Raw genomic sequence first — 26,465 nt, 5'->3', positions numbered from 1 at the left:
AATCCCACATGTGCTTGAAGCAGCCAAAGCCAAACTTCTTTCCAAACATATTCCTCATATGCACCACAGTGACTTTGCCCCCTTATATGGTATGTGGAGGTTTTAATTGCACAGGAGGAGCTCAATTAGTGGGGGCTCTAGTATGGACTAACCAGATGGCCTCCACAGTATGTAGATCCTACTCCTTGAATATCCCACCACCTATTGCTTTCTGCATGTTTTTTAACGGCCCGTTTTACCATTCAATATTCCTACAGGCTGGTGCGTGATAGTGAATATGATACACCCACTCCATACCGTGATTTCTGGCCCAGGTGTCTATGAGGTGATTTTTAAAATTAGTCCTGTTTTCTGACTCAGTTCTTTCTGGGGTGTCATGTTGCCACAGAACTTGTTTTTCAAGGCCCAGGATGGCATTACAGGCAGTGAGCACATCTCCAGTGGTTGTTTCCACTACTGTAAGTACATACTACCTAGTGGGTTTGAGCAAGTGTATTGTAAACAATCTCCCTGGCCTCCCCATATTTATATTTCAACCATTGTCCCCCCATACCACAGAGGCTTTACACACTTGGCCTCCTTGACTGCAGTGCATATTTCACAGTTGTGGATAACCTGAAAGATAGGATCCATGGTTAAATCCACCCTCAGTTACAAGCCCATCTCCTCCCTGCTGCTCCCATCTCTTCCTTGATGACCTGAGGTATCATGGGCCCACCGAGCCAGAAATAATACACCTTTATTCTGCCAATTCAGTTCCACCTGAGACACTTTAATCTTGGCAGCTCAATCCACTCATCCATTGTTGCATTGCTCTTCAGTAACCCTATTCTTGGGTATACTTGCATCTGCATGACTTAGCTTTACAAGCCAGGCAGCAGGTCTTGCCACATTTCAGCAGTCCAGATGGGTTTACCCCACACATCCAACTGGTCTTTTTCCATTGGTCTGTGGGCCACCCTCACAGAGCATTTGTTACCATCCACAAATCAGTGTAGAGGTAGAGCGCTGGCAATTTGTCTCATTCAGAAAAATCTAAAGCCAGCTGGACATCTAACAACTCTGCAGCCTAGATCCACTTTGTCTAATTGCTGCAACTCATCACATAGAACTCCATACAATAGCTTTTGATTTTCAGCATATTCCTAAAAACAGCCATCAGTAAAGAGTGCATATCACTTTTTATTTTCTGGTAGCTGATTATATATGGTGGGAGCTCCTCAGCACATGTCATCTTTTCCTCCTCCAATGATGATAATAGTCTAAAATTTTTGCCTTGAGGCCAATTTGCGATTTGTGGTTTTGCCTTCAGGCCAATATCCCTGGGCAATTAAGGGTTTCTGTTTGAGCTTTCTGAGTGATCAGCACAGACCACTTAGCATGCATCTGAATGTGTGAAGAGGACTTTCCTTTTCAATATCCAGCCTAAAACAGACTATCAGGGTGCCACAAAGAGCTGTACTTCAGTGACAATCACTTCTGAAGCAGTTAGAACTCCTTCTTCATAAACTGCTCTTTTTCAGTTGAGGCATAACAGGCCTCATATCCTTTGTATTCCAGACTCCAGAATCACGGGGGTTTTCTTCAAGTCTCCCAGGGTACCTTTAGCCAGAGATTCAGGAAGGATCATGCTCCCTGGCTGCAGTGTACAGCACATTTTTCACATTTTGTCCTGCCCTAACTGGGCCTATTGCTCCCAAGGAATCTCCTGTTTAATTTGTTACAAATCTTGTTGCTGTTCAGGACCCCCCTTAAAATGTTTCTTCTTCTGGGTCATTTGTTAGAGAGGGTTTACAATTTGATTGTAATCTGGAATATGCATCCTTCTAAAACCCACAGTACTGAGGAAAGCTTGCTGGTGGGGACATAGCTGCTATGTTTTTGACCATATCCACTGGAATCTGATGATATCCATTTTGCTATTTTACTCCTAAAACCTGATGTTCCTGGGTAGGTCCCTTGACTTTGCTTTATGGCAAAATTGACCTTCAGGAGGATGTGGATTATATTCCTTTTTCCAAAAAACCCTCTCTGTTGTGTTGCACCATACAATAATGTCATCAACATGTTGCAAGTGTTCTGGAGCTCCACTCTCTTGAAGTTTAGTCTGAATCAGTCCATGGCAAATAGTGGGGCTGTGCTTCCACTCCTGGGGTCATCAGTTTCAGGTGTAGGGGACACCCCTCCAGGTAAAAGCAAATTGTGGCCTGCATTCTCTTGACAAAGAAATGGAGAAAAACACATTAATAATGTACATGATGGTACCATCTTGCTGTCTTGGACTCCAGATCATCCTTAAATTCCAACATACCCATCACAGCAGCTCTCAGTGCTGGTGTGACTGTTTTCAGGATACAATTGTCCACTGTCAGTCTCCACTGGACTTATGCACTGGCCATATGGGGCTATTAAAGGGTGAGTGAATCTTGCTGACCACTCCCTGTCTCTCCAGTTCATGAATCATCTCATGAATGAGGGTCACGGAGCCCCACTTGGTGCAGTATTGTTGATGATGCACTGTTGTGGCAGTGATCAGTTCCTGTTGCTGTTTGACCCTCTGCAGTACCACAGCAGAAGGGTCCTTTGAGAGACCAGGCAAGGTGTTCAGATGTCTAATTTCCTCCGTCTCCACAGAAGCTTTCCCAAAAGCCCAACAATGCCCTCTTGGGTCCTTGAAATACCCCCTCCGAGTGAATCTATGCCAAGGACACTCAGGACCTCTGGGGCAATCAGAATGGGGTATTTCTGCCTTTTGTTTCCAGTACATTCAGTTGTTGGGATCCCCCTGTCACCACAGACACAGAGATAGATTCTGTCTGTAATATATAATGTAAAGTAATTCATGCTTAGGGGGGAAAAAGTATAAAAATAAAAACTGTAAAATAAATTTAACATCCAACAAGCCTCTGACCACGGACAACCTGGAGACAGATTACCACACTGAAGTTACGAAACTCCTGGTGGCAGCAGAAGAAGAATGCTTCATTTACTAATCAAAGAATGTGGCTGTCGCGGAGATGGGCTTCCCTGGAACCATCAGGGAACACCCAAGGATGATCAGCACTTGATAAGTAACATCAATCAAGATAACCAAAGTCATTGAGAAACATACATCTGAATACACGACTTCCCCTGACATGATCAGTGCCCACCACTACCCAGGAAACAGCAATTTTCCAGCCCTGCACAGTAAAATTTTAGAAACTTCATACATATGCAGGGTAACAAAAGAAATCAGGGCACCTCTGCCTCAGGGATAAAAAACTGTATAAAACAGCCTCGCTGGAGACGGCATTTGTGAACAGAGGGAGATCTGATGCGACAGAAGTTGGATCTAGGTTCATCCAGTGTCGATCCCAGGCTTGACACTGTCTCTTTGACTGTGGCTTCCGAGGACCATATCTTCAGTCACGAAAATAAAATCTTTTGCATTTATTAATTTGGCTTTCTTGTTGATCATTTATAACATGTCCCTATAGATCTTGATGGAATCAGGGTACAGGTGTGCCAGTGTCAACTAAAGCCTTATACTCTTGCAGGTCTGATGCACAAAGCCATCAATCAGATCCATACAGTCCAATTGATCAGGTTGTCCCTTTCCTCCTGCTGGAGGCAGAGCCCCTCTAGTTCTAGTCATAGTAGTCATTGTTCATGTCTTGTAAATGTGAACTGGATGTCCTTTCAAGAGGATCAGAAGAATGGATTCCATTCCATTGTGTCTGACAACTAGCCCACTGGAAACTGGAGCAGCATTTATGCTTGAAGAATTTTCTGTGGTGGTTGTCCTTCCTCTCAATTCACACACTTGTGCTGCTAGGGTAGGGGTGGGTTTTCCATCCCACTTCCTCATGTCTTCTCTGGGGTCAGGTAAAACTGCAGGTTATCTCATGGTGTGTGCCTTTTCTCTCGAGCCAGTGAGTGCATGTTTCCAATAGCAGAGACTGTGGCCCATCCTGGAGGGACATAGGACATTTCCCCTCTAACATGCTTGAATTTTTTGAGTCTGTCTGCAGTCAGGAAGGAAATAAATTATTTTATACTGCCATAGTAGTGTAGTCACCTGAAGCCCTCTTTATTATCTTTCCTTCATTGATATCCATGCTGATGAGTTTGTGTACAACAATGGTGTGCTGCATACAAACTTCTACCACATGGATTGTGTAAGCTGGACCTGATCTGAGTTGCAAGGGACTGCTTGTTACTTGCACCCTTAGAGGTTACCTGCAGTGCAGCTAATTCTTTCAGGTACTAGATACATTTCTCCACAGCTTTCCCCCTGCTTGACCACACTACTAGAACATACTGGCAAGAATTAATACCTTTCTCTCACACTTGATGGGAGTTGCTCCAGAGGCTAAGAGTTTCTGTTCTCTTCCCAATCTCTTTGTCAATGCCCACACCCCAGGACAGGGATCCCAGTTGCATGGATTCACTACCAGAGTTAGGTACCACAACCTTGTGAACAGATCAAGCAACACTGGGACCACTCCATACATAGTAAACCTAATGCCTAGATCAAATTTGTTTCCAATACTCTGTGGCCACATCTGTTGTTATCTCAATTCTTTGAGTCCCACAGTGGGTGCCAAAGTAGGCTGTTTTAAGAATGGTATTCTTAAATTTAGTACTCCCACCAAAAAACTCCAAACCATGACTGCTCACTGCTCACTGCTCACTTACTCCTCTCTTCCCCTTTCCCTTCCCCTCCCCCTGCAGTGGGCTGGAAAGGACAATTGGAGGCACAAAGGTAAAGATTAGCAATTAAAATAAGAATAATCTACTGGAAACAGCAATGAGATAAGAAAATTCAAGAGAGAGGAAGTGATTCACATGCAAATGCTCACTGAACACCACCCCAATTCATAAAACAGCCCTTCCTTCATCCCTGGAAAATGAAGTGAGATAGAATAACCTCCAGATCCTAGCCATGCCATTTCTTGTCTACTACAAAAAGTAACTCTGTCATGGCCAGAACTAGGACAGCAATTTGTGAGATGTGTGTTTTTCTTCTAATATTAAGTAGGGATGTACTCATTGATCTAGTACTCAATAACTTCAATGAACACAAGTCTATGCTTCATGGTAAGCTTAATTGGTTTTCCTGAAGAGGAAATTAGTGCTGCAGCTGAATTTGGAATTAGAATATGAGTTTTATATATAGTGTTATCTAAAAAAAAATAAATCTATCTACTAAATTAGGGTAGAATTTGTTGGCTGAAATTAAAATACTCTTTAAAACATACAAAATTATAGATTGTCTTCATTACATGTGTAAAATAAATCAAAACTTGGAGGTTTTGTTGTCTCACATCCTAAAGTGAGGTAATCTTAATTTCCTCATAAGTCTTTGGCAGTCATGTATTTTATCACATCTAGTATAACTTTGAGCTAGAAAAGCATAAATACGCACAGATTTTTCCTAAAATTCATGTTAACATCATCCTACATGCATGAGCCTCCTGTGTGGCAAGACAGAATCAGTTGCAGGTATGAGCTATCTGCTTCCACCCAGTAAAACAATTCTTGGTTTGAAAAACAAACCAAAGGAATAATTTCAAAGCAAATTTTTGCAATATCCTTGTTAAAAAAGGGATTACTGCAGTGTCTTTAAAAACAGGTACCATTTTTTAAAATTGTCTGAGCTTTTAAAAAGTTGTCATATTTTTCCCTTTTGCATTTAGATTTACTATAGAACATGAAGTTATCGGGCTTTGCAGAGAAAATAAGCACTTTAGTGCTAGCACTGCTTAGGTTAGCAATTCACACTGGAGAAAAGTATCCTATACACTCCTTAAGTGCTCTGTTTGCTTTTTTTTTAATTCTTTAAATACTTTTTATTAATCACTTAAGAACCTTATAACCATCACACAGAGCTCAATGATTTATCTAGATTTGTGGGTCTGTCAACAGGTGATCCACTATGAACTATAATTTTGATCAGTTCACTTCTTTTAAAGTAAGGGCAAAGTAAGCCTTTTTCACATCCATTGCAACAATGAAAGTAGAGTTCTCTAAAGTACAACTACACAAACATGGTTTTATGTTTCTAGAGCTGAGTGACATATATTCCATCTTTTCCTAATTTGAAAGACTTATTAGCTTCCCAAATTAGAATTTCTACTATGTAGGTAATGTTTAAATCTATAGGGAATATATCAGACACTAGCTTCCTATGCCTAAGAGGCATAATAGCCAGTGCTAATTGTGCTAGAAGAGAAAGCTCCATACCATCTGGGAGGTTCTTAAAAACATCAGAGAAAAAGAAACATATCTGTGTTAATATTTTCCTACTTCCTTACCCAATCCTACACACTCCCTCTCAACTGCAGAAAATGAGAAAAGAACTTCCCTAGATTTACCTGTCTGAAGAACTCCTCTAGCAGAGACATGGTCCAGCGATGATGGAGATCCCAGGCCTTGGCTGGATGACTGATATCTGCTGTATGTAATAACAGTGATAAGGCTTTCGGCTTGTCAATTCTGAAAACCCAAAAGATCAAAAAAATTAATTGTCTGCTCTTGCAGGGAAGAATGACAAAAATCTTACCTACAGGAATATAATATATATGAAAATAAGGTAATTATAATCTTTGGCCAGGATATTTGTGAAGTGGTTTCTTTGATCATAAAATCAGACAACTCTGAAAGACTGTTTTATTTCTCCAACATACATGATTCCTGGTTTAAAAGAGATACTAAGAAATGCAAAAAGAAATATTGCTCAGCCTTGCTCAGAAACTTTACAGGCTTGCTTGTCCTCACTAGCAGTCTTGAAGAGCTGCTGTGCTCCCCATTTAATCAGTGCTGTATTTTATGCAGCTTAGAAGAGAAAATGGTCCCTATCATCCCACTGTAATGAACAGTGGGGATGTCTGGGGCTCTGACAAATCTACACAATAACTGATAAATTTTTCTCTGATAGAAAACTAGTATGAGTACAGAAGGGAATCCTGACTTCACAGAAAAAAGTGCTGGTGATTTCTGATGACCATAACCTAAGAGGCTAGCCCATGAACCCAGTAAATAATGCTTTCTTGGTATGGGTGCTCTCATTTTTAAATTCTGCTTTTTGGCTATCCAAAATGGTTGAAGGAGTTGTAGCTTTTGAGGGGATCAGATGGCTAGCAACACCCTGCTCTGATACAGGTATAATACTGACATAGATATAATTCTGATACAGGTATAATTCTGGTATAACTGTGTCCAGGGTGAATAACTGACCATCACTCAAGGCAACGTAGAAGGAATTTTTGAGGAAAAGCTGTGGACAAAATACTACAACTCCCAGTGGCATACTGGGAAGAAGAAAAGGCTTTCCCCATACTGTTCCATCTGTTATTTTTCAGCCTTCCCTCAGTGGACCTCAAGTTTTCATCTGTTCTCTGTTTATTAAGAAGGTCCCTTTTGGGGGTGACAGCTGATACCATCTGCATAAGGGCAAAGTGCAAGTCATGTTTTGCAGGTCTTATAACCTAAGTCATACTCAATTATAGAGGTTACTCTAATGAATCATGTGCTTGATGTTACCCACCAGGGAAATGCCCAACGAGGCTGGTCCCAACAATGGTGACTTGAAAGCTTTGGGCCACCAGCACAGAATATAGATGTGCATGTAGGCATGTGCCCATCCCTTCATAAGTGAATTAATTCAAAGTTCACCAGCAGAAAGAAAATTGCTGTAGATATCAAAGAAAGAGAGGGACTCTGGAGAGGTGCTTTTGAAGTTAAGCACATTGGCAAAGCACCAGCTGAAATGCAGCCCCCTCACTGGGCTATGTTGTGAAATGACTCACCCTTCTGGTTGCTGCAAAGCATTCTTCATAGCTTTGATTTGCTGGAAGTGACAGGACATATCGGTAGCCAACACCATCTCAATGACTAGAGCTCTAAATTCCCTTTTGGATAGCATCACAGTGAAGGCAGCAAGGAAAGAGAAGCACAAAAACCACCATCAGACACACTCCAGTCTCTTTTGTTATCTGCAAATTATTGGCAGTAATGCTTTTGTATGTAACTCTTCATTCCTCTTTCAGGGATGGGGAAGAGGATGAAGGATTTTCTGCACAAACATAGAAATGGGAGTTATGCAAATGAAGCCAGGTGGCTAATCTTTGGTAAGAGAAATATTAGATGTTTTCTGAAGAGCACATTGGTTTTAGTATTCCTTTTTCAATTAAACACAAACTTCCTAAATTGTTTTCTTCTCTACAGCATTCTTAGAAGGAAGGGAAAAGACTGTTTAAAGCCTCAGAATCAGGTACCTTGATTCAACTGGTCAATATGCATGTTTAAAGTTGAGTCATATGGTGTAAAATCACCACATTAAAAAAATTGCCTAGTATATATGATGCATATATGAAATAAAGACCTTTGAGAACCTGCACTACTTCCCTGCTATTATTAATTCAAAATATTCCTGTATGAGATTTTGTAAAGCAAACTTGCTGTCCTGTTTTTTGTTTTTTTCTGGACTAGAGTTGATTTTCTTCTTAACTAGTAAAATGCTGTGTTTTGGGTTTAATATGAGAATAATGTTGATAACACACTTGATGATTTTGTTGTTGATAAGTAGTACTTACTCCAAAACACAGACTTTGGAGTTTCCCATACTCTGACAGTGAGCAGGTGCATAAGAAGCTGGGAGGGAGCATAACCAGGACAGGTGATCCAAACTAGCCAAAGGCATACTCTATATCATAGAACGCTATGCCCAATATATAAACTGGAGCCAGTGATCATTACTTGGTGACAGACTAGACATCAGTCAGCAGGAGGTGAGCAATGGTATTGTTCATCACTTGTTTCTCTTGGATGTTATTTCTCTCTCTCATATTTTCATTACTCTTATCATAATTATCATCATCATCACCATTAGTAGTAGTATTACAACAGTAGTTTAGGCTCCAGTTGAAATTTCTCTGAAGATGATATGCATGTTCTTAAAGAGTTTAAAATACCAGAATGTTCTGATCTAGCACACAATACAAATTTATTTTCTCTTTCTCTCAATTCAGTCTCTACAGATTACCAGAGGAAGAACAGCTCAAGTTTAGCATACCAGCTCAAGATTTTGAAGATTGAAATGGGTCAGCATTCAGTTATAAACAAATCACTACTGTCCTTTTTAGGAATGTCTCACAAAGTATATTTTGATGATTCCTCTCTTGCTCATAGTAGCTGTGCTCAAATTCCAGTCCCAGGCCACCACAGTGCACAGGCCCAAGACTGCTGTGCTTACCTAATCCCATGGGTGGCACATAATGGATGCTTCACAACCACAGCTCTGCAACACTGATGGTATCAGTTGGCCTTGATCTTCACCCCCTATAACCACCTCCTCCTCCCAACCCATAAGTACAATCAGTTGCATAGTTAACAGTGTCCCAAATAATTATATGATGGATGAAAAGTAATTAATTTTGTTTTAATTTTTTTTTTTTTAATTTGCCAGTCCTGGTCAGTTCCCAGCACCACAAATGTCTCTGTCAATACAACCAATAGAGAAGAACCTAAATGCATAGAAATATACTTCTACAAGAATATAGTGTGATAATGCTGTGGGAACAATTAATTCTGGGAAACAGAAGACTTTTCACTACATCCTCTAGACTACAACTCCATCATACTACTCTGCATGGGCTACTTCATGTGTAACTTATTGCAGTAGGAATACAAAAACAAAGGGCTCTGTTCAGGCAAATGACTCAGTAATTGCAGTGTAAGAATGTACATATGCTTACAAACCCACAGATACTACATTCCCTTGCATAAATGTAAATCTGGAACACACACATCCTTTGACCTCTGCACATATTTCAGATCATCATTTTCTCTGAAACAGAGATGAAAAATACTCCTGAAATGGTAAAAAAATAAAGGATTTGACTACTGAAAAGTTCTTATTTGCCACTTCAAACAACAGGCATCACAACAGCATATGACTTTGAAAATCAATAGGTAAAAGTTATAGGTAATGCACGAGAGATCTCAAAAGATGTAACACTTGAGGATTGTAAGTTTGTGCATTTGACAACAAGTTGATAGAATGCTGAAATTCATTACAGAGAAAATTGAAGATAGATATTTACCCATTTCTTGGTTTTACATCTGAGTCAGATTAGAGCCTGGGATACGCACAACTGTTATTTGTGCTCTGACCATCTTGTGCACTTTGTTTCTGCAATGATCTTTGAAGTCTACTCTACAGATTATGGTGCTGCACTCTCCATGCTGCCTAGAAGCTCTAGCTAAATAGACCCTGGAAATATTTTACAAAATGTGTTTACACTTAAGTGTCTCTTGACTATATTTAATTATTCCAATAATACACAAAAGCCTGTTAACATTTTACATTTCATACTTTCAGAGTGAACTAATTTTTGTCTGGGCTAACATCTTTCTATTAGAGAAGCAAAGTATATAAAATCAGAAGAAAAGCAAGTCAACTGAAACAGTTTCCGATTTTTTTTAGAGAATATAGTTGACAAACTCAAAGACTAAATGAGATAAGAGAGAGGCTGCACTAATTTTAAATATCAATACATTGCTACAAAACTGTCCGAAGTATAGCACTAAATACTTATGCTTTATAAATATTATTACTAACATATGGTGAACAGGCAGGCAAATTAGTTCTTTCTCTATGTTACTTACTGAGACAGTTAAGTCAGATATCCCCCAGGTGTTTGTGCAGTATCTTGTTCTATTTATTCTATAGTATTCAAACACAGTTTTGTATTCAGGAAGAAGTTAATGAAAAATAAATGTCAATTCATTCAAATGCTAACTGTTATGAGTAATTTCTTCCATAACTTGACTTCAGAAAAATTGTCCATATCATTAAAACATAAGTAAATTAAAACTGTATCCAAGAAACAAAGAAACAGTGCAAGCTGATGAAAAAGGGATGATTATGACCTTATAATCTGCCTACTATATCAAACTGATAGCTTTAGACATGTCCTTGAGTTAATCTCTTTGAGAAAGTCACAGATGCATCATGTTAAGTATTCAAAAATGTGGTCATATCAGAACATTTTCTATTAAAGTCAATAGCTTGCATATCAGCTCAGGCCCAGGAAATGCCCTGAAGACAATGGAAGCTTCCATTGGCATTTTAAGAGCTAAATCGATCTACTGTTTTACTCCTGGTCATGTGGCATCATGGCATCAAGTATGGTAGGAATATGGAAGAGGTGTCCTGAGATCTCCACAGTCCACAATGGTTTTCATTAAAAAAAATAAGACTGCTCTTCAGTACTTCCTCCCCAACTGCATCCTCTCTCTCCCTATCCTAAAAGACAGTAAAAATCTAACTCAAAGAAAAGACAATCCTCTAAAGATTCAGTCTGCATTGTGGTCTTTACAAAAGAAGCATGAGCCAAAGGGAGAAAGGAAACTAGTAAACAGCAGAGAGGTAACACCTTATGTCACCAGTGGACACTTCCAAAGCCTGTATTGCCCTCTGTCTCCTGATATGTCCTGAAAACAAGGGACTGGGACACTGCAGGTGATGCTACAATTTTCGACGGCAGTGAAGCAAGGCATTTGGGATTTCTGTTGTGTGAAATGGGTATCAACCAGGGGATTGCAAGGAGGCCTAAACTCAGCTCTGGATGTGACTCTTAGCAATTGTTGAGGAGAGATACCTTTGCCAAGAACACCTCCAGCAGCATCAAGGCCTTTGGAAAGCCACCAAGCAAGGAATCCAAAGCTTGAAAGAACTGGCTGTGATTGAGATTATTTTCTCAACTAATGATGAACATGAAAGAATTCCAGACCCTGTACAACATTAATGTGGTTGAAACTTGCACAGTTTGGGACATAAATGTACTCCCACTTCCTAGTAATGCTGCAATGGAATGAGGAAAACAAGACACTGAGTACTATGACACAAGAAGGCTACAGACATATGAAGACACTGTCCACATTCTAACCTGAGCCAAAGTCTCAGCCTTGGAAAAAGACCTGACAGAGTGTATGTGGAAACTGGAAGAGAGGATTGAAGAGAGCTATCAGAGAGCCATCAGAAACCCATCAGAAACTCAGAAAGGAGCTTTGGGAGGGCCTTTTTCACATTTCACCAGTACAGATCAGAATTCCTGCTATCTGAAGTAGGCATCCCACAGCTAGGGAGAGCGAGTACACTCCACAAGGCAAGTTATGGTTCTTCTTCTGTGAATATGGAGAAGACATGAGAAGATAGGATGGAAAATCCAGTTCCATCTTAGCAGCATGAGTACATAAACTAAAAGAAGAAACTATTAACAAAGGAAACTCGGCAAGAATTAATTTAGGTCCAGTTTCCTGTGGGTGTGTTCCTGGGCAGAACAGAAGTTAAGATCACATGTCATATACCTTTGAAGGGACCTCCAGAAGGTATGCTCAGGGAGTGATTGATAGCCAGAACTAGAGGAGCTCTGCCTCTAGCCTGATAGAGACATGGGAAAATTGTGTCTATTGGATTGTGTGTATCCAAGATCCTGGTGCATCAGAACCACAAAAATACAAAGCTTTGACTGACACTGGCACTCAATATACTCTGATGCCATCGCGACATTGTGGGGACAGGACCTGTTTCCGTTGCTGGGGTAACATGGGGTCTCAGCAGTTGACTCTGTTAGAAGCTGAGGTGACCTTGACTGGGAATGAATGGAAAAAACAACATATTTTGACTGGTGCAGAGGCTCCATGTATTCTTGGTATATATTATCTTAGGAGTGGTTATTTCAAAGACCCAAAAGGAAGTTGTTGGGCTTTTGGGATAGCTGCTGTGGAGACAGAAAACATTAAACAATTAAACACCTTACCTAGTCTTTTAAAGAAGAGCAGGTACCAACTGCTGCCAAAACAGTGCACCATTTACAATACCGCACTGACTGAGACTCTGTGATTCCCATCTGTAAGACAATCCATTACTGGAGAGCCAGGGAGCAGTCAGCAACTAATCATGGCCTGAATGAAGTCACACCCTCACTGAGTATTGCTGTGTCAGACATGCCGGAACTTCAGTATGAATTGGGGTCCAAGGCAAAAAAGTGGTGCCACCATTGACATTGCTAATGCATTTTTCTCCACTCCTTTAGCAGCAGAGTGCAGGCCACAGTTTGCTTTCACTTGGAGGGGCATTCCCTTCTCCTGGAAACAATGACCCCAGGGGTGAAAGCAGAGTCCCACCATTTGCCATGGAAAAAGGTGAAGCTCCAGAACATCTACAGTACATTGATGACATGATCCTTTGGGGTAAAATGGCACAGGAAGTTTTTGAGAAAGGGGAAAAAATAATCCACATTGTCCTCAAAGTAGGTTTTGCCATCAAACAAAGTAAGGTCAAGGGAGCTGCACAAGAAATTCAGTTGCTAGGAGTGAAGTGCCAAGACAGACATCAACAAATTCCAGAGGAGGTGATTAGCAACATAGCTACTATGTCCCCTCTGACCAGCAAGAAGGAAACACAAGTTTTCCTAGGCAACATGGATTTTGTGGGGATGCAAATCCCAGGGTACAGCCAGATTGTAAACCCTCTCTACCTTGTGACACAGAAGAAAAATTATTTCATGTAGAACAACAACAATACTTTGAACAGATTGCCCATGCAGTAGCCCATGGGTCAGTCAGGATGGAACAGAATGAGAAGAACATGCTCTACACTGCAACCAGGAAGAATGGTCTTTCCTGGAGCCTCTGGCAGAAGGTGCCTGGAGAAACTCGAGGATGACCTTTGGGTTCAGGGATACAAAGGATATGAGGCCAACTACACCCCAAAGGAAAAGTGATCTTAGCAGATTATGAAGAGGTTTGAGCCACCTTAGAAGTGATTACCACTGAAGCACTGGTCATTCTTACACACTGACTACCAGTGCAGAACTGGATATTAAAACGGAAAGTCCCATCCACATATCATGCCACTGATGCTACATGAAGTAAGTGGATGGCTCTCATCACACAGCAAGCTTAGACAGGAAATCCTAATCACCCTGGGTTCTTGGAAATCATACTGAACTGGCCTGAAGGTGAGAATTTGGGACTATCATTTAAAGAGGAAGATGAGTAGGTGACATATGCTGAGGAGACCCCACCCTGTAAGCAGCTGTCAGAGAGTGAGAGGCAATACACTCTCTCCACTGATGGTTCTTGCTGTATCACAGGGTCTAATAGGGAATGGAGAGCAGGTGTATGGAGCCCTATACAGTGAGTTGTGGAAGCTACCAATAGACAAGGTGAATTAAGTCAGGTTGCAGAGCTGAAAGCCATCTAACTGGCTATGGATATCACTGAATTAGAGAGAAGTGGCCAAAACTCTATGTCTACACTGACTCATAGCTGGTAGCAAATGCTTTATAGGGGTGGCTGAAAAGTTGGATAAAAGCCAATTGTCAGCACAGAGGAAAACCGATCTTGGCTGCTCAAGTATGGCAAGACATTGCTGACCAGGTAGAGAAAATGATCATGAAAGTTCGTCATGTGGATACATATGTGCCTAAGAGTCAAGCTGATTATGAGATTCACAGCAATTAACAGGTAGAGCAAGATGCCAAAATTAAAGTGTCTCAGGCAAATATAGATTGGCAGCACAAGTGTAAGTTATTTCTAGCTTGGTGGGCCCATAATTCCTCAAGTCATTAGGGAAGAAGAGATGCAACCCCTTGGGCTTGTGACCAAGGGGTGAATTTGACCACAGATACTATATCCCAGGTAATCCATGATTGTGAGACATGGGCTGCAATCAAGCAGGCCAAGCAGGTAAAGTCTCTGTGTTATGGGGGGAATTGTATGGGCCTGGTATGAGGAGGCCTGGCAGATTGGTTATATCACACTGCAACAAACCCACCAAGGCAAATGCTATGTGCCCACAACGGTAGAAACTACCACTGGATGGCTGGAGACGTACCCCATTGCTTCGTGTCACTGCCCAGTACACTATGCTGGGCTTTGAAAAACAGGCCCTATGGCAACATGGCACGCCTGAAATAATTAAGTCAGACAATGGGACTCATTTCATAAATAGCCTTATAGACAGACACCTGTACCAGCTGCTGGGAAAGTCAAGCAGAGCAATGGACTGTTAAAAACAACACTGAAGGCAATGATTTATGGGACCTTCAAGCTGTGGCATCTGCATATAGCAAAGGCTATCTATCTGGTTAGTTAACACCAGAGGTTCAATTAACTGAACTGGCCCAATCATTACTTCTGTGCGCAGTAGATGAAGATAATGTCTCATGACACGTATGAGAGCTATGTCAGGAAAAACAGTTTGGGTTAATCCCACTTCAAGCAAAGGCAAACCCTGCTATGGGGTTGTTTTTACTCGAGGACCTGGTTACACATGGTGGGTAATGCAGAGGGACAGGGAAACATGTCATGTACCTTGAGGGGATTTGACTTTGGATGAGAACAGTCTGTAATGTTGAATTGCATATGTAACATTTGCTGCTGAATGGCAATGCCACTCCATGTTGGAAATAACATGAACAACGAGAATGAACTGCTCCCATTAGATCAGTCATGGACCAAATGAACTCAATCCACATCTTGGGGGAACAATCAGTGACTACTGAAACAATACCTGTATTTGTATATAGTTGTTTGTATGTGTATATATATAGTTAAAATATATTAATTGGGACATGATATAGATGATATGGAATAAAGAGTGGCTAAAGTCTTGGGTGGGTGACCCAAGAAATGTGAATTGTATTCTATTATTCCTCTATGTCAGTCCATGCAGTTTGTGTTACTGTCTCATTAAGACTCAGGGATCAGAAGTGGATCCGGAAGCAGTGTTTTGGGTCCATGGAGACTGGAGGTGCCAGGGTCCCTTTAAGAGTGGGGGAACACAGGCAGAGCTCTCTTTCTTGTTTCTCTCTGGGCTGCCAAGAGAGTTTCCTGGGGCATTCTGTCTGGGCCAGGGCAGAGAGAAGCAGAAGCATTCTTTAGTTTCTCTCTGAACTCTGCGGAAAATTGCCTGGTGCAGGTCTCTGAGAAACTGCATTTGTCAATCCTAGACTGTTTTGGAGGAAATGTCCTAACAACTTTTTTGATCACAGTTGCCACAAGCAATTCCTGTCCCTGCAGCTGGAATAGGACCTTTTTTTGGGAGCTTTGTTTTTGCTACTGCCATGCAGGACAGTCATGCTTGAAAATTGATCCTCCCCTCTTCCTCCATGAGTTACAGCTTTGTAACTCATCTGCTGCCCCAGATCCAGTTGCCACTGTTGACAGAGCTGCCACCACTAGGAGAAACCCTGTCAGGTGGTATGGAGCAAATGGTTCAGTAAAATTTGACTGGTTTTGAACAAGAATAGCTCTCCAAGTTCTCCAGGTTTCCTTTCTTTTATCCTTGTTCTCCCTTCGTTGTTGTTTGGGGCAAGAGGGAGTTTTGTAATCATGGAGATTCAGTTGTACTGCTATTTTTTTTGGTTTTTTTTTTCCTTTGCTCTGTCTCTGTATCACATGGCTGGGAGAACAGATCTTCTCCACCATCTTTGTCGTCTGGCTGATGTGGTCTTCTACAAAAGTCTCCATCTTGGGGAGGGGCTTCTTTGCCATCTTGTTTTCTTTGTTCTTGCAGGAGTCCATGGGATTTAGAACCTTTGTATCTAGTGGTTATTACTGTTATCTTGATTATGGCTGGGTTTATTTTAGAAAAATTACTTTGATTATGGCTGGGTTTATTTTAGGAAACTTACTTTTCAACTTATATCTTCTTGCATTTGTCTGTCTTTGTTGGTGACAGGGGAGGGGTTAAACAGAAAAAGAAGGTAGCTTGTTTCCCAAGCTCCACCCCATGAATTGTGTCTAACCAAGACACTTCTCAGGAAAAAGCATCCAGTTCAGGCTTCAGAATTGAAAGCAACACCTGTGTGGCAATCAAGGAACTTCAGAAATGCAGATCATAGCCACAAAATGTTGTTCCCAACTGTGAGCAACTCTACAGTTGTTAAAACTGGCCTAAAAGACATACCAAGAGCTGCACTACACATTGTTAGCTTGCACTTCTCTCTTCTATACTCCATCACACAGTACCCACTGGTGGCATCATTTTTTTCAGGTTTCTCACTAAGCTGAGATAATTCAAAGGATAATTCCACTTCTCAAAGAAAACAAAAGCCACAATTTAAAGATGCTGATCTCCATCAGTCTTTACAGAAAACGAGCTAAGCTGGCTTACATAGAAACCCACAGACAATGAAGTCTGCTAACAGTGACAAGAATTTATAGAAGTCTAAAACAGGAAAACTTACTGCACAGTTACAATAATTATGTCTCCTGAACTGATCTATGTGGCTAATTTTGTTCAGTCAAAGTCTCAGAACTTTATTATTACAGAAATAATTAGGAAAACACTACATTAGAAGAAATATCATCATTGGCTAATTCTCACTAAAGGTATAAAACTCAGAATATGCATGTGCCCATCCTGAGTGCATAGGAACAAAATTTTAGAAGAAAATGTTACATGATCCTGCCACCATTCACACACTATTACTTATGAAAAAAAAGCATATGACCAAAGTCAGTAGAAAAAAATCATAGTTTCTCACCACAATCTTGAAACAAATAAAAGTGATTGACAAGGAGGGTTCAGATTTATTTGAGGGACAAAACACCAGGCAGCTTTACTGAGAAAGTTAGTATTGAATTCAAAGTTACTTCCTGAAGTTGTACTCCTATACAAAGCTAAACAACTAAACATTTTGTAGATATCATTTTATTCAGTCTTTATTCAACCTCTTTATTTTAATTATTATTTTTATTTTATACTTGGCAGTAAAGATTTTCATAAACTGTATGGAACTTACTAACAATTAAATACAGTTTCAAAAAAGACATCTGTTACATTATATTGGAAAACATATGTTCAATTTGCAGTTTCTCTTAGCTCACTGTGATCTGGCTTTGTTAGAGTTTTTTCATTTTATAACTTGCACAAATGGGATTCACAAAATGCAGCAACCCAATTAATTTTCTAATATTTAATAAGCCCCAGAGAAATATACATATTTCTCTATGGAAGAAAAAAAAAGTTGTTTAAGCACTAGTAAGCATTCAACTCTTCTCTTCTTGATTATAGCCCAAAAGTTCTCTTCCATTCTCATTTGCTTTCTTTACAAAACTCATGGCCATTTATTTTTCAACTGTGAAATGTGTCTCCAATTTTCTATGCATCTTTCCTGAAAATATGTTCCCTAATTAGATGACAGAATACAAAAAAGTTATAAAATCCACACACATATCTAGGATTGCAGATCATCAGATCTTCTTTTCCCAGTAATGTGAAAAAAGGAGTCAGGGCTCAGCTCAGAAAGGTACTTAAGACTTATATTCCAAAAACATCACTTAGGCCTTTTGCAGAAGGAGATTTATCAGTCTACAAATGTGAAGTTTAATTTGGGCATATCATATTAGTTGCCCAAATCATCTTTCAATACTGAGGGTCCTACTTTTAAGTCTTAGAACGGGGAAACTCTGGGCTTCTTGGGTTTTATGTTTCAACAGACTTTGCTGAAGTCAGTTGATGTTTACAGCGCTTCCCAAATGTTTGCCTATGGGATTTTGTAGTGGCAGTCAAAAGAAAAAGCACATAGAAATCACAATGTTTTGGAATTACAGCACTTCCACACAATGTCCTTTATTTTTCAGCACTGCTGTTTGATCACCAGCTATAAAGTCATACTTGAGAGAGAACAAATAAACAACCCAAAGCACTGAATATTTTTGCTCAAAATATTTTTTAATATTTTAATATTTTAATATTTAATATTTTTAACCCAGGCAGTCAAAATATTTTTTAAAGGGATGGGTTAATATTTGGAACTTTGGTTCTAAGCACATTGCATCAGCAGAACACACATATTGTCACTACAAAATCAATGAGAAATATCTGAAACTGGCTTTGATTCAATCAAAAACTTGAAAAAGTTTAAAGCTCAAAATCAGGCTAAAGTCTTTACCTAAAGTCAGTATCTATGCAATGAAGCATGCTTCACTACATGGCTTTTCCTTGTAGACAGTAGCTCTAAGACTGATGTTTCTAGTAACTTAGTTCCTTATGTTTCGTTACTAACATTAAAAGAAGCAGTAATTTTCTGCCAATATTTGACAAGGCATTTCCATATGTACATAAATAGATTTTTGACATCGCAGTGGAGATATTTTCTTTCTGTTCCTTCTTGCTGCCCATCATGACACTATTCTATATATTGGAGGGTAGAATTTTCAGGGCACTCCTCCACAACATTGACTGAAATCAGCACTGTAAATTCTTGGTGTTTGACTATAGGATCAAATCACTGTCGACAAGTTGAAATAAATAGGAAACTCAGGCGAAACACATTAGCAAGCAGAGCCTTCACTGACCATCTTGGTAGAAGTCAGCCCCAGAGGCAGGCTTATTTCCCCACATTTATATTAAAATTAGATTAAACAACTACGCAGCACTATGTTACATTTAAGAATATGTAGAAGGCACTGTGTGTCACATAGGATTTCATAAGCTGCTTCCTCTCCCATGAAAAAGACCATGGGGCTGGATCCTTCCGGTCTAGCACACTAGGCTATTTTTAAATTATCACCCCTTGAAATTCACGAAAAACAGAAAACTCACTTTGAACTATTAGAAAGTTAATAATGGGCTATTAGAAAGTTAATTATGGGCTCATTTTGGCACATAAATAACATATTTCATGAGGCTTATTTTAAATTACACCTTCTTAAATCTTCTAAGCATATGTAGTAGATCTATGCTCCCTGGACTGGATTATGTTTTGCTTTAAGTCCCATTTATAATTTCCAGACAGGAAGTGTTAAATTAGATAAAGGTTATATTTATGCTTTAGGACAAAGAAACAGCAGGCTAGGTCTACGCTCAATGACATGTATACAAAGAGTGTCTCTGTGATACTTAATAATTACATGGGAGTCAACCCATGTATACTATAACCCATTGTCACTAAGTCTAGTCTCACTATCAGAAGTGAAAATTGAAAGCAGGAATAAACAAGACAAACACCTTTAAAGTTCTTTATCTTGTAGTATAGAAAGACTAATATGCAATATACAATAATGCATATTTCTATTCAAACAAGGTAATACCAATCTATGATGGTGCTCCAATATTCCTAGGCAGCCACCATGCTCATTTTTACCTCCAATCATCCTTTGAGAGATTAGATAAAATATTCATCTCTTCATCATCTTGCAAAAGACGATACGCCGCGCTAACATGGTGATTTTCAAGCACAGACCGGTCATTATATAGAATGGCTGAGTCTGACCTAGCATTTAAAAGAAAACATGGGAAAGGTTGTTTTTTCCCTGTCTAAAGAGACTCAGAAGTTTTCCTTTGATCAGCTACAGCAATTAAGTCTATAGAATAGATATGAGCATTTTAAAAATTCTTGTAGTACTATGTTAATTGCTGTTACTCAGTAAAAGAAATCTAAAGAACACTGAAAAATCTATTTCACCAGATGAGACTCACCTAACTGCCTTGTTACATACTTGAAAACAAGTACTGAATGCTGTGAGAGATATATAAACTTAGAGTAGAAACGTGAGGCTTTTTCCTAGCTCTTATGGATGTCTCTATGATATTAAAATCTGACTGTACCCAAGTAAGCAATTGCAAGATGTGACCCAATACAGTTTCCAGTACAGCAAACTGGCTGTAAGCAAGATATAACTCAACTGATTTCTGACATCTGTGTGTTAGACTATGCTGTCTGGAAAGGCAATTGCCAGTGGGACAGAGTAGGACCAAAGGTACCTCATGCCTCATGTTGAGCCCCAGAGCAGAGATCTGTGATTAATGAATGGGTAAACTGGTCTGAAGACAAAGAAGTTAACAGCAACAGAAGGTGATATGTTTTGTTATAGTTGTCACTCATATCTGCTTCACAGAGAGCAGTGTATATTTTTATTCCCTGACACTTCACACCATCTGATATTCAATGTTAGAAAAATTAAATTACGACTGTTCTTCCTTGAATATTTTTACAAGTATTTGGAAAGTACAGCAGATCCCTAATTCCTGTATGCATAAAGTTGTAAGAAGAGTAGTGTGGCTTCACCCAGCATAGAGACAGAGACTTCTTTCTACATTCCCAGTCTTTAGTGTGCATATGTGTGCTTTATCCTGGAAACCATTATTGATGCACAGCATGATTCAGCTAACACACTACAGACTTCTATTTTAATTACAAACATGTAATCTAATTTAATTACAATGCATTTTAAAAATGCCCAAGCGTGCAGTGTCAGTCGAGGACATTTAGACATTTTGGCATTTCTACCAGTACACTCCTATTGTCAAAATTATACACAGACATTGGATGTCCAATTATAAATGAAACTAGAGACTTCATAATCTTGCACACTTTTGAATTTTGCTGCCATCTTCATCTTATTTTCCTCTCTTCCACCAACCCAAAAGCTTTATAAAATACATAGCTCCGTCTAGGTTGTGATCAGTTAATTATGCTCTAGCAATTTATGATGTTTTAAAAAAGTAATTCCCCGATTAGGTAGTGGTAAGCATATACCCTTGCTGCAGGTATGGCTTTCCACTCAAGTGAAAATATTACTTGTAGTGTTCATATTCACTGATGAATGCAACAAACATGACTGAATGCCTGACTTATGCCAATATTGTCTGAATCCTCAAATTCAGCAAGGAGAAAAAACTGTAAAATTACAGTAGCTCCTTCAAAACTTATGTCCTTGAAAACTTTACATGGAAATATTTTTGGAACTTTCTTTTTCCTGGTTATTAATATGAAGCAGTGCTCTGAAATTAAGAATACATTCATTCCATTGTGAATGTTTGAACAAGAGAAAATTAAATGTAACCTGAAAAAGTTAACTTTCCTCCTGCAACACTTGAAAGCAGAAGTTCCTGCACTTTTCTAAGGTGGCTGTGCTGTTATTCTCCAAAGATTTCTCCCTCTTATTCCTGACCCTTCATCATGATTTACAGTGACCTCACCTTGTCTGGATGTGAAAATTGTTGGTGGTTCCAGTGTGTTCATAATCATGTATGGCAGCTGCAAAAATCATAGCGAAGATCTCCAGCTCTGTCAGCCAGTGCTGAAAAGAGATTACAGTACAATCAGGTAAGTTGTCATTTTCTCAGGCTTTTGTCTTCTAAAGTAAGTTATTTATCCTCTGTTGAAAGTCAGCGTTGCATGTCATTACCTTTCCCCTGAAGTCTGCCAGCTGTTTTAAAGCAAACTTCTCTGGCTGATACGTAAAAGCCAAACCAGTGTTCATCCTGGGCTTTCATCCAAGTAAATTGAACTACAGCAAATAAAGTCTAAGGCAGAGCAAGGGGAACTGTGCCCTTCTGAAAGAGCAATGTTTCAAGGAGAGAAATGAGGAAAACTTAAGAAAGTCAAGGTTCATCAAGGGGAACTTGATGATATATGTGCAGGTAAATGCATACCACCACGGTATGTATTTTCAGTTCAGTTTAATTGAGAAGCAGAGACTCAGATACAGAAGAATGTCACTATTTTCCAGAAAACAGAAGTCTTTTTCAATCACTGAATCATGAGGAGAACAAGGAAGATAACTACAAAAGATTTACCTCTTGTGATTTATTTATCATTTTAAAAACACTTGAGAAAGTCCTGAAGTTTGTGGAATTTTTCTTAATTCCCTAGACAATGCTTAAGTCACTTTTGCCTTAGATTTATAAATAGATTCAGATGCTTTTAATAATTTGTATCTGAGTCAAATAATTTTATTGTCTGGTTTTCCACTGAAAAGGTGGAAAAGGAGTCAAAGGTTTTAGATACTGTAGATGCTGTAAATATTTGTCTGAAATGCTTAAATGTATTGCATTTAGTAAAGCCTTTTCCACAGTGACTGCCAAATACTTCTGTAACACCTCACTGTCAACCTGCAAATGTTTTGACAGGCATTCATATACAAACTACCTTTTAATTCAAGGCCCAGCAAAGGCACTAAGGTATCCAAAATCTATTCTAGATATCTCCTAGAGCTCAGGGGCCACCACTAGTATGTTAAGCATGTGCAGGGAAGCACAGGTAACAGTGAAACTGCACACAGCAACCTGTCTAGCTCTTTATCTGTGTTTCACAGTCATCTCTGCATAACCAGTGAAGAATGGAGCAAGTCTCAGTATTAAAGATCCCCTTACATTAAAAATGTAGATGTTTTTGAAAAGATACTTTGCACAATGCTACTGACCATAATCAAGATAGTTCTTGGGTTTGGGTTGTTTCTTTTTGTTTGGTGGGTTTTGTTGGCTTGTTGTTGTTGTTGTTGTTGTTTGTTTGTTTTTGGTTTTTTTAATAGCAAGGGAGAGAGGATGGTGAGGAGTGCAAGAAATGATCAGAAATGGAAACCACTATTTTCTCATATCTACATAACTGATCCAAGATATGACTGGAGAGCACTGATGGTGGAGAAGTCTGTTCAATTTTGTTTCCAGGTGTGACATGTGAATAAGGAATGATTGCCAGATGATTAAGAACATTAATTCAACTTTCAAGCAACAACTCCCGGCAACTGCAAATGGAACTAAGGTTTCCAGGCTACATGTCTAGATCTGGACTTTCATTGCCCACAGGGGTCTGCCATTTCCTAAAAGGAGAGACTGCAAATGATAGAAAAAAATTAGGGCACAGGTACTCAGAAACAGCCAGAGCAAGTCTGTATTATGGTTGCAGAACTCATTCAAGACACATTCAGCTAGTCCAATGCATCCACTTCAGACCACCTGGACAGCATCTGATGATTCCCACACTAACAAGATCTCATGACCCAAGTCTTACAGCATCACCATGCAATGTGTCTTAGTGTTTGAGGTTTCCTACCTTGTCTCTTAAGGCACATACAGGGAAAGTGCTGACTTGCATACCTTACCGAAGCATCTCTTGTTAAACAATTTTGGGTAAGGAAGGTTTTCAAATATGGTGTAGTGAATCTTACTATTAGCAGTATCTTGTATTAGCAGTATTAAGTGTCATAACAGCATTCCAGGAAGATGACCCAGAATAAAACTGGAATTACAGATGTTAATTTTTGGTAATAAATAAAGCAGTGTAAGTAGAACAAAGTCAAAATAGGCTTGTGAGTAACACAAGGGAAGTAGCTGGAACCTCTTAGTCCCTTTTCTCCTGACACAACCTTGCAAGACAAAGCAAAAAAGACAACAAAGAGCCTGAAGAGAATGGATGCAATCTCCATCAATATGCTGGCTTTACAATTCACTGTTTTGTGGTAGATTTCATCATGGAAACAGAAAGCTAATTTTTAAAGAACAAAGCCATCAAGACCAGCAGGACTGTGTCACAAAAGATGAAAAGAGCAAGGAAATGTGAATGGTTTTGATTTCTAAAGGGCTAACAAAACCAATCCAGAATAAAACCTTATCAAAATTTCTGTGATGGTAGTAGGTCAGAAATGGTGAAGGGTAAAAGGCATGAAATACCAAGTATTTGCTTGCAGAATGAAAACAAAGGGCAAGGAAGCATAATTGACTTTCAAAAATATACAATAAATGTGAATCATTAATTATTAGGGTGGCTCATTTGCATGTAAACAAAAGGATTGATGAATATAGAAAGAAGAAGAAGGAAGAAGAAGAAAGAGTAGTGTATCCAAATCTCACAAAAAAAAAAAAAAGAATGCATTTCCAAGAAATTTTTACAATGTATATAATTAACTAGTTTCCTTCCCAAGAGTTTATTAACTTTTATTCCAAAGCAGGTATTATTTTCAAAGCTTATGATGATCTGCTTATTAATCAAAACAGGCTAGTGGAGAAGATTATCTCACTTCCCTTTAGTACTAAAATATGTGACAGAAGTCCTGCACTTTCACAGTTTTTCAAGTCTGCTGCAGGAAATAGTCTCCTGTAATTCTTGTCAGTATCAGAGAAAGAAATCTTAAGCTTTACAATTTTCCCACCATCGTCTAGGTTAAAAAAGAAATTGTGGTATTTCCAAGCAGTAATAAAGATTAATCAGAAAACAATACCAAAGAAAGTAATAATCAGAGCTGAACAACAGAGTTTAATAAAGGAAGGAATGAAATGAGCAAAAAGTGTGTCAGCTCTTGGAAGCTGTTCCTGCAAATCATGCTTGTATGCCAATCTGCTATGAGATAATATCATGGGGTGACTTTATGATGCTGAATTGTATCCCCATTTGTCTGTCTCGGCCAGAAATAAGTTTTAAGACTTTAAGACTGGTTCTGAGTCCAAAGGGGAGGGGGGAGAGAAGCGCAGTTTGTTTTCAAACAATGCTCTCACTCCTCCACATTCCTGCTCCTGGACTGTGTTGTCTGTGGACGGATGTGGGGGGTTTTTTTTTCTTTTCTTGGGACTGTATAAATCTGCTCTGGATTGAAAACCCAGAAGAGCACTGGCAGCTTGCACCTGTGGCCCACTGGGCCAGACTTGTGCAGTGGCATTTCCAGCACAGGAGAGACTGATAGGAGACTGAGTAAGCTGAGCTACAACCCATGAAGGGGACTTTCTGAGTTTATTATCTCTTTGGAGTGGTGAGAGGTTTCATTGTTTAATACTGTTCTTTTTTTTTTTTTTTTTTTTGTGCTGGTGAATGCTTTGCCTGTTAAAGAAACATTTTTTTCCACTTTTCTCCAAGGGAATCTTTTCCCAGACTGGCTAGGGGAGGGGCCACTTCTTCTTTTCTAGAAAAAACCCCTTTGGAGGTTTTCTCCCAAATTTGCCCTAAAGCAGGACAGATAAACATCAGATTAATTCCAAATTCTCTTCCAGCATTTTGTCTATGAGAGAGCCAAAATTCTTGTAGTTCTTACGGTAATGTATAACAAACTAACTCCAAAGCATCATCCTGAGGGAAAAAATAACAGGAAAGCTAATGAAATTTTGTGAAAGGAGAGGGAAAGAAGATTTAATTGAAAATAATTTTTTTAAAAAATGAGAGATGAAACAAAACTCTTCAGAGAGTTCATAAATAACAGGGAGCATGACAAAGGCAAATGAACCATGTGAAGACAAAACAGAAACATGTTTCTTACTTTTAAGACTAGCACAAATTTTAACTCTATGAACTATTTAAATATGAAAAAAGCAATTTTCCACATTACAATTAACTAGAAAGATTAGCAAGAAAAATGAGGGGTTTTTTTCTTATTTTTGTATATAACTTTTTAAACATGATCTTCATCCCATTGGTGAAGAATTAAACCAATGGCCCTAACATACTTCTGAAACCAAAATCTTGTGTTCCAACATGTCCAAGTTACTTACATAAATACTGTAGAAGTGATGAACTAAAGAACTATACATGCTACAGTAATGGTAAGATAGTTATGTGAGCAAATCCTGGGAAGAGGAAAATGTATCCTATGTTTCTTTATTGTATGTGAGTATGTACGTAAGAGGCTAGCCCTGCTGTCAGCAGGACATTAGGACTGATAACTTCTCATTTTCAAACTACGTTAATCTA

The 26,465-nt window shown here is 39.2% G+C and overlaps 1 protein-coding gene across 1 annotated transcript in view; it reads right to left on the bottom strand.

The window, feature by feature from the left end:
• PDE1C (phosphodiesterase 1C) overlaps window positions 1-26,465 on the bottom strand; it is a 280,006-nt gene that overhangs the window by 40,838 nt on the left and 212,703 nt on the right. The window contains exons 8-11 of the mRNA XM_071429853.1: window positions 21,989-22,089; window positions 20,151-20,279; window positions 7,794-7,895; window positions 6,360-6,480 (exon numbers count right to left, since the gene is read on the bottom strand). Coding sequence (XP_071285954.1) covers window positions 6,360-6,480; window positions 7,794-7,895; window positions 20,151-20,279; window positions 21,989-22,089 — 453 coding nt within the window. The remainder of the gene's footprint in view (window positions 1-6,359; window positions 6,481-7,793; window positions 7,896-20,150; window positions 20,280-21,988; window positions 22,090-26,465) is intronic.

Source organism: Agelaius tricolor, unplaced genomic scaffold (assembly GCF_023055355.1).
Source record: "Agelaius tricolor isolate 1412-34295 unplaced genomic scaffold, bAgeTri1.0.p SCAF_6, whole genome shotgun sequence".
Lineage (NCBI taxonomy): Eukaryota > Metazoa > Chordata > Aves > Passeriformes > Icteridae > Agelaius > Agelaius tricolor.
This window is presented reverse-complemented; position numbering and strand designations above follow the sequence as displayed.